General features: G+C 32.3%; 1 protein-coding gene across 1 annotated transcript; it reads right to left on the bottom strand.

Moving 5' to 3' along the window:
- Positions 1-15,127: 15,127 nt before the first annotated feature.
- On the bottom strand, positions 15,128-16,489 carry LOC139497557 (uncharacterized). The gene is made up of 2 exons (XM_071285786.1): positions 15,659-16,489; positions 15,128-15,376 (listed from the first exon to the last, which is right to left on the bottom strand). Exons 1-2 carry the CDS (start codon positions 16,487-16,489, stop codon positions 15,128-15,130), a joined length of 1,080 nt encoding a protein of 359 aa, XP_071141887.1.
- Between the last annotated feature and the right edge of the window lie 719 nt (positions 16,490-17,208).

Here is a 17,208-nt window from a genome sequence, read left to right as displayed (position 1 = left end):
TACACGGTTAGATTCAGCATATTTAAGAACCTAAAGAATTCAAGAATAAAACCCCATTGAAATTGGTCAAGAAATAAGCAGTTTATAAAAAGTATTAGACAAGTATTGTGTTTGGCCCCTTTTGGCCCCTAATTGTTTAACAGTTTGGACCATAACCCCTACAATCAATCCCAACCTTTCTTTTTTGGAATGGAACCTTATGGTACAATTTCAGAAAGATCCATAGACTTACACACAAGTTATTGTCTGGAAACTAGAAACTTCAAACATACTTATTTTGACCCCTTTTAGACCCCTTGTTCTTAAACAAGCGGAACCTTAACCCCTAAAATCAATCCCAACCTTCCTTTTGTGGTTTTAAACCACGTGTTTAAATTTCAAAGAGATCCATTCACTTAAACTAAAGATATTGTTCGGAAACGACGACGATGACTACAGACGACGACGACAACGACGACGACGTGATATACCAATGCCCACCAATATACGAACGCAAAATATATTTTGCGGTCGTATAAACATCGGTAAAAGTTGGATGAAAAATGGTTAAATTATAAACATGGCCGTAGCGAAAAAAAGAAGTGCACCAATATATATGATTTTTATTGTCACATAAACCCCACGAATATCAGGTTAAGAAAAAAAGTTTGATTATAGAAATGTTGGCTCCTCAGAGGTGTACATCCTTAATGAAAGTGAAAACATGAAATAATAACTTAATTTTAGCAGCCAGTTTGGTTCAATTTGGTTAAAATAAGATAAGAAACATCCCTAATAAATTATTTACTTGCAAGTAAATAATTCGACATCAATGAAACTGTTCATTCTATTTAACCACTTAGCTAGAAAAGGCAATGTCAACATTGAAAGTGAAACAAGGATAACCCATTTGGTTAACCATGTTAACTGAATCAATCCACAAAACTTATTCTAATACAGCTTAAACGATGATTTACATATTTTTGTAACCTATAGTATAATATGAAATCAAAAGAAAAGAATGTCAACATTGATAGTGAAACAAGGAAAAACCATCTAGTTGACAGAATTCATCCACAAAACTTATTCTTATACAGCTCAAACGATGATTTACATTTTTTTTGTAACCCATGAGTTACACATGCACTAGGCGTATTCAGCTATTAAAGGAAACGAATGTCAATATTGAAAGTGAAACAATACAAGGATAAACCATTTGGTTGACCGAATCCATTCACAAAAACTTCTTCTTATACAGGCAAAACGATGATTAACATAGTTTTGTAACCTATACTATGAAATCAAACAGACATAGACACATTCAATTACACGAGTTCGCTATATATTTATATGATGTTTATTTTTGGTTATATGACCGTCGGCAGTCTTCTGAGGTCACCTCGATTGTCAATTAGATGGCATGTAGACTAAACTAGACACGAAATGCTGATATATATTATCGAGTACATGCGTTGTAAATTGATTATTCAATAGTTAGACTATTTATAATGTTATAAAACAAATATGAAAATTTTATTAAAATCGATGAACATTAATTGACAGCTGTATTAAATGCCCATTTTACATTGATCAGTGGTTTAAAAAAATACGTCAAAGACATACTTAAACTACCTTGTAGTATAGGATAGGAATTATGTTAACGCTCGATCTATATAATATTTAACAATATAACCCAAGCATTAACAAGACACTTTGAACAACACGTTTAGCAAGCATTATGAGAGTATTGCACGGCAATACATAGTCCTCTACCGGTTAAAAATAATTGTACTGGAACAATTAAAATTCTAACTTGATCTATAACTTTTCAAGATGTAGACTGTATAATGAATATCAAGTTAATATCTTCAAGTATGACGAAACAAAGTGTGGAAAACTGATAATTCTAAGTGATTTTTTTTTTCGAAGCCCATGGGCCATTACTAGAGATGCAAATATTATCAGACCAGTACAAAATTCGAACTTGATCTGTAACTTATCACGATTAAACAACATACCAAATATCAAATCAATATCTTCAAGCATGAACAAAAAAATGTGGAAACCTGATTTGCTGGACTGACAGATGCCGGACAGACAGTTAGACAGAGTGCAAACCTAAAGCCTTCATAGACTTTGTCGCCAGGTGGCTAAAATACTCACAATTAACAAAAGCAAGCTCAAAGTAATTTCTATGTCTAGTTGATTAGAAATTATGCAACCCTTAATATTCAAATTTTTCCATTTGTAAAGGGGCATAACTCTAGAACGACAAAAGGGACGCAATCAAAATTCAAATTTCATCTGTTCTCTTGTTGTAATAATCATTGTGTGTTTGATAGAGGCAAATTGGGGTTAGTGAACGGAAACGAAACTTTCAGCAGTTTTTTCCATTTGTGTAGGGGGGTAACTCTACAATGGTTGAAGGGATGCCACCAGAATTCATATTGATCTGTGTTTTGTAGTAATAATCATTGTGTATAAGTTTCATAAACTGAAGTTTCAATTTCCGTTACGTACAGAAGAACAAGGGTAACACTTAATGCACCCACCGCTACGACAGGCGATTTAAATAAACCATTAACATCTAACAATTTTACATCATTTAATTTTGATTTAGTACATGCTTTAATTATTACCGTTTTGTAGCAATCATGCATGCTTATGCTGCAAACTTGTCAGTGAATATAACGATCTTCCACATACGCATTTGCAGCGGCAGTAACGCCTCCGGACCTCAAACTATGCATACCAAAATACTTTGTCTAATCCAATATATATTAAAGAAGATAACAAAATTTCTCTTGCAGTAGTATAAGAAAGCTTACCATTTCTTAATTACAGATTTACAAGATAAAGGACGAAAACTCAAATATTTACTGTCCGATGTGATGTTTGCCAAATCTAAATGTTTCATTAACATTTTAAAGGGACATGTATTTTTGTCAGTTTTTGAAATGAGCACATCTCTACCCTCACGGTAAATATTAGTTTTGCTAGTCTCTATCAGTAAAATGATGTACGAAACATGAAAAACAATATTATTTCTTTTAAGATTTGCTAATTCTGAATACCTAAAAATCCAACAAAACTTATAAAGCACATACAAGCTATTCTAACATCTTTAAGATTAGATTTATCGTTACCATACAGAATAACAATTTGATGCAAAATTTGTTCTTTCTTAACTACAATGTGTCCAAAAGTTCTCAACAATCTTTCTTTCACAGAAATAACCAAATCCGATTTACACGGATTTTCAACTGAGGCTAATCTATGAGCCCAACTTATAGCATACAAAGCTTCATATATGCTGTTACTAGATTTACCATATTTGTCAAATAAACTAAATAAACTAAATATGATGCAACAGAAATATCTGAAGCAGGTAACGTATTTGAAATATTTATATATAAACACCACTTACAGAAAACGGTAAAAACATATCTATACTGTCGTTGAGTGTTGTCCGCTCTAGATGACAAACAAAGGAAGGTAACTGGTCTACAAGGAGCTGCATGAATATATATTGTGACTGACGAAAAGAACCTATACAAATCCATCTCCCGGTTATGAAGATATCTGAAAAATGTGTTATACCCAAAAAAGAAAATTAAACAAGTATTCATATATTAAAATGCATAGGACATAAACACAATCGACCGTGCCTACTACAATATCATACTACGAAATATGATACTAGGACCATGTCGCTTAATATCCGTCATCATTTACAATCTCATCTGAGTAATATGTACAGCATAAAATCTCATTCACCATGCCTCTGCATACCCAAATTGATATCAGGACCATGTGAAACATCACAGACTAGCGTCTAGTATAACTGCGAGAACAAGTCAATAAACATTTTTCAGTTCCAAAGATACACTATGGATTTCTTCCTTTAGAAATTGATTCTTTCGAATTACTTTATTAAGGTGTTGAGAACCTTTGGTGACCCCATAGTTTAAGTGTCTTTAAAAAGTACATAGTGAGCAGTGGTCGTTACATACAAACGTTCACCTAAATTGTCCCAGTCAATGGATGAATTTAATGTGTCAATCAATGGCCACAGCTACACTGTTTTGAATTTCATTCTATATATATACAGATTTTTGGCATGTTATAAGCACCAAATCAAAAAAATTAAAGTGTCTGACAAAATGATATCTATCATAGAACATTTTGCACTTGTAAAAACGTTTCTTAGTCTGCGCAGTTTTCAGTAAAACTAAAAGACGTCGCGCAAGTATGTAATATTTATGCTTATACGCATAGCATTTTTTTTTAATAAAAGGCGAAACAAACAAATTTAGATATCATTTAAAGGACAAAAAATAGCACTGTGGTTCTAAAAAAATAAATTGACATTAGTAAATATTTCATAATTGTAAAATAACGTGAATAATACCACGTTTTAGTGAAAATTATGGGAATAAAGTCTGTTAATGGGTTGGACAATTGAAATTGTGTCAGTTAAGAGTTATTTAGCCACGACAATAATTTTGCTACCTTTATATTTTCCCCTTGAAAAAATTCAGAATGAGATGTTCCTGAGTAAACAAAAATGACAATACGGTGCCACAGTATCCTAGAAAGAGCATTTTTATTTTGACTTTCTTTGCATTTTATTGAAGGGTGTGTCACCTCAAAATAGCGTGATATGGATTGGCCTCTAGAAATATACATGAATTTTTTATTGACGTTTTTAATCAGCCTTAATTTTTTTTTGTCTGTTCGAAGTAGCACGTTCTCAATTCCGACTGAAAATGTCTTTCTAAAACAACACAGGGTACATATAACGTGTTCTCGTTTACATATGAACATGATATTTGTCACTGGACGTTAAACCCTAATTCGTCAGCATCATCCAATTGGTTCTTTTCTTCTATTACTTAAGCATATGCTGTTTACAAATCACTCTAAAGAAGTATACGGAAAGGAGCGAATGCAGCTACATTTGGTTATTTTAGTTTCAATTAATTTTATTCCGTTTATAGATATAGGAAGATGTGGTGTGAGTGCCAATGAGACAACTCTCCATACAAATAACAATTTAAAAAGTAAACCATTATAGGTTAAAGTACGGCCTTCAACACGGAGCCTTGGCTCACACCGAACAACAAGCTATAAAGGGCCCCAAAATTACTATTGTAAAACCATTCAAACGGGAAAACCAACGGTCTAATCTATATAAACAAAACGAGAAACGAGAAACACGTATATATTACATAAACAAACGACAACTACTGTACATCAGATTACTGACTTAGGACAGGTGCAAACATTTGCAGCGGGATTAAACGTTTTAATGGATCCAAACCTTCTCCCTTTTTCTGAAACAATAGCATAACATCACAACAAAGAAAAACATACGATAAAATATCAATTGGCAGACTTAACTCAATCAAAAAACGTATGATTAAAAGTTCCTTTCTATATAAGTGCAGAGGAGAACTACAGTTGTCTATGGTGGCCGGTAAAGTCCATTTCGCGTTTTCGCGATTTTGCCTTTCATATTCTATAGAGCGAAAACACGAAATCGCGAAAAGGCGAAATAGCGAAGTCGAAAACGCGGAGTCGAAAACGAGAATTCGGTTTCGCGTTTTCGAGTTTTCGACTTCGCAATTTCGCCATATAGAATATGTAAGGCGAAAACGCTAAAGCACAAAAACGCAAAATGGCATTAACCTGCCACCATAGTTTTCCGCATGTAAACTTCTAGAATTTGTCACCAATATAAATACATCGCAATCCGTTACTGTTTCAACAGCCATCGGTGTTTCATGTGTGTATTCTTAAACAAGTATTATTTTTCTCTCGTTTTTAGCAATGTATCACTCTCTACTGTCCTTATATATTATTCTATATTCTGCGTTTCAATCCAGATTCTCGTGTATACCATGAGGGTCCGGATTGGGGGTATTGTTTATTTCTGTATTTCTTTAAATTGGAATGTCATTTTTTCTACATTTTATTTATCTTACTCATAATTCTTTCTTTTCATATTTTGTCATCCCAATATATTTTACTTATTGATGTTTAGTTACATTACGACGTTTATCTCTGATTTATATACTGGTTACCAATGTAGATGACAAATTTGTGTCATTCATGACAATTAAACAGAATCAACATGATATGTGCGATCATTCTTGGATGAACTTATTATTATTTTCATATTACACTTTTTGAAACTATTTTTATCAATTTTCAATTTCATGTGTTGTTTCCGTATATGTTATGTTTCATTGCTCATTTGTTGTTTTCGTATATTTTAGCCGCTCGTCTTGAGCCTACTCATTTGATCCGATAACACCCCATATAGCAATAAAATCATAATTGTATTGCCATTCATAACTCTTAACAGACCAATTAACAGACCGGGTTTTATACATCCGACCCATTAGCAGACCAGGTTTTAAATAAAGATTGATTTATGTCACCAAAATACAGACTTTCGAGTAGATTTTACACACAATGATATCAATATGGTTAACAAACATAATGCCTTTCTTTTTTCGATGTTCAAAATATTGAATGCAAGTAAATTTAACCAATGTGTCATTTTGTGTACATTTTATGTGTGTAAAATGTGTACATTTTATGTGTGTAAAATGTGTATCAATTTATTGATGCGTAACCAGCCTTTTCATTTTATAGATCGTACATCGAAGCTAGAAAAATAATAATTACACCACTGGATTCAGTACATTGAATGTTTTGTTAGACCTGAATACTTTTAATGATGAAAATATATTTAGAAAGTTATACAATGAAACATGCTGAAATTTCAATGATTTTGTCGATAACACCTGATTAACAGACTTTAGCCAACCCGATTAACAGACCAACCGCCGATATAGCTGCATACTCAATATAGATTAACCGACCAATCTCTCGGTTAGCCGAGTGTCGGCCGTGAGGCTACATAACTAACATATGCAATGCTTTGCAAACCTGCCTTTAACGCCTTTAAAGATATGCCGACTAGCTGAAAATGTAATTTTTCAAGAAAATGAACTTGTGACATAAATTCGATATGTTCGTCACAATTGCTTTCATAGCTAGAATATAAAAATAAAACATAAATCTATAGATACTTATCATTGACAGTAATTGGGTCATTGCTGTTTAGATAGCTGTTTAATGGGTGCAGAAGCTGTGGCTGATTTGAAATTGAGTGGACAGTTTCTTCTTCAGTGACCATACTGCTTACAGAAGTGACATATATATGTCCATGGAGCACGGCTCACGCCGTGCGGTGCTGATACAAATTATGTTGATAGCAACTAAAATCGTAAGCTGGATGAGGAACAGGGACAGTATAGCGATATGTTCAGCATGCTGGAGTTGAACTAGATGTATACGTCTGAGGGCGGATCTTTTTCTCCTTGATAGCTTTAAGGGCCCTAGTCTCGGCCTGACGAATCTTTTTCTCGTCTTCATCATTGTCGGCGATATCATTACTCTCGTATTCTCTAACAGTAACCCATCCCCCAGTGGAGATATCAGCAATCCTGATGAGTTTATTTCTTTCTTAAGTTTACCCACCAAATCACCGGTAATAGACGAAAAGGGGAAAGCAACAGATACAAGATCCTTGTGGATTTTCTTTAGACCATCCAAAATACTCTTGCTAAAACGAAACTAAATCCGATTCCCTTCTGATTTAAACTTAATATTAGCCTCATCTCTGTATTTCTTTGACACATTGTTCTTGTTCTGAAAGAATGTCGGACTTTAAATCAACTAGTTTCTTATCTAAATAATCTTTGAAAAGCCCAAAAGTGTCTACTAAGTCACGGTATTGTTGACTTGCTTGTGAATTTGAAGCGTTATGACGCTCGGGCTGACTATGCTAGGGGTCTCTTAACAAATCGTCTTCATTCAACTCGAGGACTGCCACGGACAAATCTTTACCTAAACTTAACTTTATTTTACTGAAAGGTATACGAGCGTCGAATGACAATATATCTTAACTTACTTTAACAGAAACTATTTTATATAAGCTTTGGATTTCAAATATTTTAGCCACGAGCATCACTAAAGAGACATGTATTGTCGAAATGCGCATCTGGTGCAGGACAATTGGTACCTTTAATGTTATTACTACCACTGGGTCGATGCCTCTGCTGGTGGACTGTTAGTCCCTGAGGGTATCACTAGCCCAGTAGCCTGAACTGTGGTACTGGCATGACAAAATGCATTTATTAAAAAAAAATTTTTTTTTTTTATTATTTTACACATATACTTTCCAGTATCCAAATAATTGTTTTGTACACTACTTCGTAATGTTTTTCACTGAAAACGTAGCATTGATGTGTATTTTCCGGAATTTGCCGAGTATCACCGGAATGCCATGCGATAACGTTACGGAAAGGCATGTGATAACAATCGAAGCATCTGATAAACTATTCATATCAGCCCGTTAAGCACCAATTCCAAAACTATGGAGTTTACCTTAATTTAATGTTATTATCATATACTTAGACTAAATAATATATGAATTTTACTGTATGATAAAAGCATTAAAATTTACGTAAACTTCGTATTTTTCGAATTGGTGCTTAGCGGGCTGATATGAAAAGTTTATCACATGCTTCGATTGTTATCACATGCCTTTCCGTAACGTTATCGCATGGCTTTCCGGTGATACTCGGCAAATTCCGGAAAATACACTTCAATGCTACGTTTTCAGTGAAAAACATTACAAAGTATTAATGTATACAAACCAATTAATTGGATACATGGATACTGGAAAGTATATTGTGAAAAAAAATAAAAACAAAAAAACATAAAAAAACAACAAAACAAATTATTAAATAAATGCCTTTTTTAAAAGTTTCAAACATAATTTAGAAAGTTACTTTAAAAAAAAGTTGACTTTTCCAAACAGTGTTCATTATATGTATTGTTGGATTATTTTTTTATTTTCGATTCGTCCTTATTAAAATGTTTTTTTTTTCTCTATGGAGGCATATGTTAAAAAGATTTCATATCGAATGTACTAAATTTGGGGTCCGACGTCCGTGAACTTTTCACTCGAACTTCTATTTGGGAACAACGTAAAAGGATCAATATATGAATCTGTTATTTTCTCCATTGTTGAAGCATATGATAAAAAGATCATAACATGTCATTTTTCATATCGCATGTATTATCAGCCCTCGGTCAATATCAGCCCTCGAGCCATGCGGCTCTTGGGCTGATATTGAACCTAGGGCTGATAATACATGCGATATGAAAAATGCCATGTAATAATCTGATATTATCATACAGTAAAAATCATATCTTATTTAGTCCAAGTATAGGATAAATGGACTTATTTCATGTCAATATGTCCTGGTATGAACCTCATTCATAGGCTATAATTGTATAATATTTTTTAAGTTACAAATTGACACTTTTTTGTGAAATATTTATTTTAGTTCATAAATCAGCTTGTATGGTTACTGAAAGATGTAAAACCAGGTTCAATCAAACATTTTCTACATTTGAAAATGGCTGTACCAAGTCAGGAATATGACAGTTGTTGTCCATTCGTTTGATGTGTTTTGTCGTTTGAATTGTCATTTGATTAGGGATTTTCCGTTTTGAATTTTCCTCGGAGTTCAGTATTTTTGTGATTTTACTTTCCACTCACATGACTCAGTTCGTGCAATTCTCATAACTACCTGTACCAAGTATGATATTCAATGCTTATGCAACTTCCTGTCCGGAGCAAAAAATGTCTGAGCTCAGCATATCTGATGATCGGAAACAAAATGGAAAACAACACGATTAATAATTTATTGCGTCCGAAGCGCATTCTTGATTTTCCTTCATCAGGAACGCTCAAAGCCAAACATTTGAAATCCGAAGATGTATAAGTACCAAAAATCGTTGAAGAGCTATATGGGTCATTTTCAAAAAATGTGGATATTTCAGTTGTGAAATAACAATACAAAAAAATATTCAATTTTCAACTTTAAAATATGAAATTGAATAGTTTAACAACAATACAACCTGAAATAAAAATATGCAATCTTAAATGCTACTACAAAAATATTTTAAAAAATAACATAGAAACAAGTATGGGACATATGTCAACTACATAACGGATTTAGTTTCGGTCCCTAATTTTTTTTTAATAATATTTACATTTTGCTTGATATATTTCCATAAAAAACATCACACTTTTTTCGAAACAGTGTCAACAGTTAAAATAACACTTTTTAAAAACATATTTTAAAGTGAATTTAATTCAGCATTGTCAACTACATAACGCTTTTTGTCAACTACATAACGATTCACTGCGTTATGTAGTTGACCGTTATGTAGTTGACCTATTTGTGGTTTTTGGATGTTTTTCTTGACCCTAATACTACCAGACAAATAGTTTTTATTGAATTAGAGTCAGTATTATAGACTTTGAATGATTTATGTAAAAAAAAAATATTTATGCCAAAATTTATCAATGTTTTTGCCGTTACAAAGTTGACATAGAATAAAATTACGGAGTAATTTGTACTCACCAAAACTAATCTTTAATGAAATGAATCCATGATGTCATCCTGTAACTTTAAGCACGTCATCAGAGGATGAAGAGTTAGTAGAATGCACTTCCTTAGTTACAAGGGATATAATCAGTTGTTTATTGGCAACATTATTTCATTTGTGTTATGTAGTTGACATTTTTTTAAGTACGAAAGGAAAAGTAAAAAAAAATGCTAATAAAAACTTATAATTCCCTGTATTTGTGTATACTTACCTGCAGTGATACCTATATATTTATAATAACAAAAGAAAAATAATAATTTCCGCTGGGTATTAAAACCAGCATTTAAAAAAGACTAGTTTTTCAATTTCGTACAAGCAATTTTGGGGTTTTTGGACTCTTTGAAACCCACTGGAAGCAATTTCTGTAGCCAAATTTCATATTGAATTTGCTGGAACTTGTTACACACACCAAAAACTAAATAGTGTATCTAAAAATTGGAGAAAAATATTTACACTTTTTTAGAAATATTGATTGTACAAGAAAATCCACATTTTTTGAAAAAGGCCCATATGTCAAAAATACCTAAAATAAATAGCCAAATTTATCTAAAGCCAACTTTGCCTGAGAGAGTTGAAACCTTAGTTTCATAATATTTTTAAATTTATAAACGGACAATTTTAGTAAAGTTTGATAAATGATGTCATGTCAGTACCGAAGCACTACTGAGGTGATGATACCCTCGGGGACTGATAGTCCACAAGCAGAGGTATCGACCCAGTGATATAAAAAATTGTACCATTGACTTTTACTACTTTTCTAACGTATACATATATGAGACAATATCTGAAAAAGTCTAATTTCCATGTCCCGCACTTCACCAGCAATTATTTTTTTATTCGACCATCTTTTTTGAAAATTTTAAGTTTCAGTATAAACTAAATTATATAATGCACCATGGACTGCCAATTAAACACTCATTCTTATATTTCTTCCAATAAAATATTGTAATTTAAATGTTCAACCCCCCCCCCCCCCTAAAATCATGTTGTCCCCTGTGTTTTTTTGAAAACTAAATCATTCAAATAATATCCAAATTAATTAAACAGGCGTCCGATTCTCACATATATGATATATTATATAATAAACTTGCCCCTAATTTGTCTTTTTATATTATAACTATAGCATGTAATAAAATTTTGCAAATTTTAACAGAAAAAAAATTTGTCCCCAGGGGTGATTTCCCTCCTGTTACCACTGGTTTTTTTTTACCTGTGGAAACGTTTACAAGACCAAAAGTTATTTTCCCATTATGTATTGTGAAGAGCATCATTTCCTGAATGCATTAGTACAAAGAAATAGTTGGAAAGGCGGCCAGGTTTGAAAATTCAAGCCCATCCAAGGTAAGAATTTATAGAAAAATACTTATTGGTGTTCTATCCTGTTACAGCCTTTTCTTACACTTTCTGAGAATATTTTTAAGTGTGCACCACAGCATTAAGTGTGTTTTTATATCATCTTTTTAAAAGTTATATGTCACAGGAAATACACTTACATTTAATGTGATAAAAAGGACAAAAACTATCGCGTAATTCCTTTCTGTTACGTTCTGTCATGTTACCTGATAAAAAGTAACAGCATAACCATCATCAGTAACAGGAAGGATGTTCAAGACAATTTTACTGAAGAATCGAAAAGTTAATCTACTATATGCCAACCATTTCATTTAATATAAGTTATCACCACCATATTAAATAAATTTCAAAATAATATACAGTATATTGAATAAAAAAATAGGTTTTTTGCTTTTGATAACAGCAGAGAACATTGTGCAATTCTAGTATAGTAGATAGTAACAGAAAGGAATTTATTTTAGAATTTTTCATTACCTAGGCAGATTTTTCATCTTGCAAATACAGTTTCAAAGGAAAAATGACATTGTTTGCTGCTATCTTCCAATTGTGACCAATTTAAAATGATGTATTTTTCTTAAACATTAAAGTAAAGCAGAAACATCCTTTCTGTTACCAACTCTGTCCTGTTACCGTTGTGCTGTTACTCAAGATTCTTTCATGTTACCGACAACTGACTATATTTACGTATATTTCTAAACCTTTTGTATTGCAAATGCTAAAATCAATAATTGGCATTTGATAAACTATTGCAGGATATACTAGTAAACCACAAATAGTGTCTTAAACTTATTCCTTATTTCCATTAGAAACTTTTTAAAATTGATTCACTTTGGTAACAGGAAAGAACTGGATTTTTTTTGTACCATTTTTAAAATAGCCAATGTTTCCTTATTAAACAATTGTTTGAATTACAGACAACAGTTCGTGTGTTCTTCGATTTGTGCTATTAAAATACTAGGTCTAAAAAAAATTGTTGTTTTTTCTTATTTTCAAAAATTAGACTTTTTCAGATATTGTCTCATATAAATAACACCTTGCTAAAAGGGTAATAGAGCAGATTGAAATTCACAAAAAAAAACAGCATTGTCAATCCCAAACATTTGACAATGTCTTTTTTCAAGGTGATATTTTATGACTAAAATCATTGAACGACTCTTTATAGGAGATAAGCCTTAAATGATGTTTTTGACTTGCCTTTTATCTCGAAACCAATAAAACTGTTACCAGCAAAATTGATCAACACTACCTACATGATTTACAAAAATACCCGTAGGACTGAAACCATTGGATGACTCCAGATTGCCATTAAATACAAATGTTTGGTTATTATTTTAGTTTTTTGCTTATTATCTAATGAAATATAATAAAATTAAGAATGGAAAGGAGGAATGTGTCAAAGAGACAACAACTAGAGCAAAGAGCATGTAGAAAACAGTCCAAGGCCGCCAATAATACATAGGTTAACTAGCCTAAGATACAAACACAAAACATCTACCATGACGGTGCAGCTATTCCATGTCTAATTTGGACAGGTGATTGACCGACTCTAAGTATCATCTTGTTTTAAAATTTGTGCAGTTCGCCAGATTTTACCCTGTTAACAGGAGTATTGTGTTGATGTTTTGTGGTGTTTTTGTGTCCCAACAATTGTAAAGCGCTATGGCACAATCTAGGGGGAGGCTCACGATAGGAGGCCGGAACCAGCAACGAGAAAGAAAACCAAACTAGAATATCAAGAAACTCGCTATTAGTTTAATAAAGAAAACATTAAGATAAATACAATATAATTTCGAAGTACCCATTTTGAAGTCAAAGTAAGTTAAAAACAATGATAAAATAGTACAACAATTCAGGTTTCATATTAAATAATAACAATAATAATTACTTTTAAAATAAACCTCTGAATTAAAATATTAGTTACTTAAAAACTTTATTTATTTTTTTCAAAATAAAATTAAAATAATTTTTTTTTGAATCTAAATTATTTTCAAAACCAAGAGACTCACCTAGAATATCAAGAAACTCATTAATATCATAGTGGCTTGATCAGTTTATATACTAAGTTCTGAATGTCCTGGTAACCCTTAACCGACTGTAAAAAACAAAAGATTTGCTGACGAAGGCTGACCTTTGTCCGAACTCTTAAGATGTTCTGTATAACTCTACTAGACATATACATAATTTGGCAACTGCTGAAGTCTCACTGTACAGACAAGTTCAATAGTTTATAAAAGTGCTTATTTGACATATTTGCAATGTCCTACGCTTGAAAAATGTATAGAACATTTAGAAAATAATTCTATGTAAAATAGTTTACAAAGTAGAGCCCACATACATTAACTAATTAACTATAAAAATAAACTGCATTTTTCTATTACAATAGCAGTTTTATTATAATATATAGTTGATGTTTTTCCCTCAGTATTAGTTTGTAACACAGATTTGTTTTCTCTCAATCAATTTATGACTTTCGCACATCAGTATACCAATGTTGCCTTTATTTATAATCCTCATAAATGATCATGTTGTACAAAATCTTTTTAAAACGCACAAGAAGCTCTGTTGTGCGTTTTAGATGATATTAATAATTTTTGCTGTGGAATGGAATATTTTCGATGCGTCTCCGTTTGATAAATATTGATTACAACATGACATTTTTCATATCAGACCCTTTATCAGCCCTAGGTTATGATATCAGCCCGAGAGCCGACAACGTTACAGCAAATTATGCGATAATAACCGGAAGCAGTTGATATAAACCGAAAGCAGTTGATAACATTAGTCATATCACACGGCTGAGGCAATTCTTCAAATTTAATGAATAAATATATGTACAAATTAGTTTTATCATGGGGTACAATTATACCATTATTTTCTATAAGTATATGATAATTAAACTTAACCACATCAGATGTTAAATGCATGGCTTATTAATCATTTTCCTTCAGAATAGGATAATACTATTTTCCTCCTACGTTAGTTTACTTTTTTATCATCACGGTGTTTCCTTCGCACTTGCACAAGGGCAGTGCCGAATTTCTGACGTGGTGTCATAGTTGTAGTTATTACATTAGGAAAGGTGTCTTCGAATTAGAAAATGGGAAGACAATTATTCAATTGAAGTACTTCAACCATTTTAACATTAATGTTTTCATTTTTAAAGTATCTTGTACTCTACATATACACTCACACACACACACACACATACACAGATAAAAAATGATGATTGTAATAGTAATTCTTTAACAGCATATCAATCAAGTCTGTACAACATAATCTGATCTTTCATGTCTGCAATAAGCAGCTGGTTTGTGTCTTTGTTAAGGAATAGACTTGTGGGCCTTCTTAAACCATCGTCAGACGATAGAAGCTGTTTATGTTCTTTCCCGTCTGGGGATATAATTAGAACCTTACTCTGGGCCATGTCTGCATCAAATATGTTGCCATTTTTGTCAACAGCCAGACTTTTTGGTACATTTAAAACATCTCTTTCATTGAAGTTCTAACATATATTTCCACTAAAATCACAACATGTTATTGCCTGGGCATGTCTATTAGTAAAATAAATGTTGTCGTCGAATGTTGTAACGCTTGAAAAATCATCCAGTTCACATTCTAAAATGGTTGAAATATCATTGGTTTTAAGATTAACCATTCGAATGCCCTTTTCTCCGTCACAAAAGATTATGTTACCTTCCTTAAACACGATCGTTTTCACTCAGATACCGTGTGCTTCAGAATCGATACGGATTTTGTTTTCGACCAATTTTGTGTCCGTATTTACTACACTTATAACGTTTGGCGAACAACCATCAGCAGAGACGGCAATTGTGTTGTTATCAATAGATGTCATTCCATATGGTCGAGGTTTCATACTAAGGTTAAAATCTGTTTCACCGTTTTCACTCAGAAACGTCAACATACCTTGCTGGAAACAAGAAAGTACAACTTTGCAATTTGGTAATAAAATACAACCTTCAACAGTTTCTACACTTGTCTTAATCGTTTTTTGTAAGTTGAGAGTTATGTTGTCTATGCTTCGTTTAGGAGCTAGCGGTATCACGATCTGGGCTTGCATCATTTTACGATTGACAAGAGGAATGTCCGAATGTATATTATCATTGATTATGCATCCGAAACTATCTACATTTAGTATAATTTTGTTTAATTCAGACTGAATTTCAGTTTTAAAGTCTACTTTATCTAATTGACCATCTTCAATTAGACAATGTATAGTACTATCTGCGTGATTAATTTCCTTTTCTATCCTTTTCATTGTAAGAAATGTCTGCAGTTCAGTACCATCTTTATTAACTTTGTTAAGACACGTTTGACACTTAGTTAATTTGTTCTTCAATTTGTCAAGCTTATTGTTCAACTCTTGAGTACTTCTGCCAACTTTATCTGTGATTTCCTTTAATTCTCGCAACAATATGTTTTGAATTTCGTCAAGATGAGCATTTATTTTTGTTCTAGTTTCTTTAACTTGGTTCATTATACTCTTGGTATTCTGTATTTGTGTTTCCATTGTAGCTTCCCTATCTTTGCGGATTCGTTTAATATTTTTGGAAACGTCTTCAATGGATCCATTAATTTCTTGAAAGGCTGCCGACATCTTTATGTTCTTTAGGACTTCATCGATGTGGATCACTTGCGTACAGTCCTTATGGTTTTCAACGAGACATTGTTTATACAGCAAAGCTGTTCATGAAGTGAAGATATTTCTACAATGTTTATTACAGAAATCGGTCGAATCATCGACATATTGTGCAATTTCATTAAATTCCTCAATCAAAATAGTTGTATGATTCACTCTAGATAAATCATGACGTTCTCTACATTTTTCACACAGTCCTCTCTTACAGTCACGGCACCAATACTCTGACAGTTTTACAGTACGGCGACAACTACACATACTGCATCTTTCTGACATCTTTAACCCTGCAATTGATAATCCAAATTATATGAACGATTATTTTTTAAATGACATTAGTTACGAGTCATTTAGGTTTCCTCAAGTGTGACTTGATCAGGTGTTTCAATTTGTTTTATTGGTAATGATTAGTTCTTAAATTGGTGACAGGAAGTTTACATTTCTATATGAATAGCGAATTTTTTCATTATATTCTGTTTTGGAGTTTGGTTTTCATGTTTCTAAGGTCAGTTATTCTTCTTCTACTAATATATCAATTCTCTATACTTATATCTAGATTTATTCATTAGTCCTGAATGTAGGCAATAAACAATGATAAATGCGTGTTTAAATAATGTGTACATATGATATGTTAGTGTAATAATAGAAAACTTAAAAGAACTTTACAGCTGTTTAATAAT

Source organism: Mytilus edulis, chromosome 12 (genome assembly GCF_963676685.1).
Source record: "Mytilus edulis chromosome 12, xbMytEdul2.2, whole genome shotgun sequence".
In the NCBI taxonomy this organism is placed as follows: Eukaryota; Metazoa; Mollusca; class Bivalvia; order Mytilida; family Mytilidae; genus Mytilus; species Mytilus edulis.
Note: the sequence above shows the minus strand (reverse complement) of the source record. Positions and strands in the feature narration are given on the sequence as shown.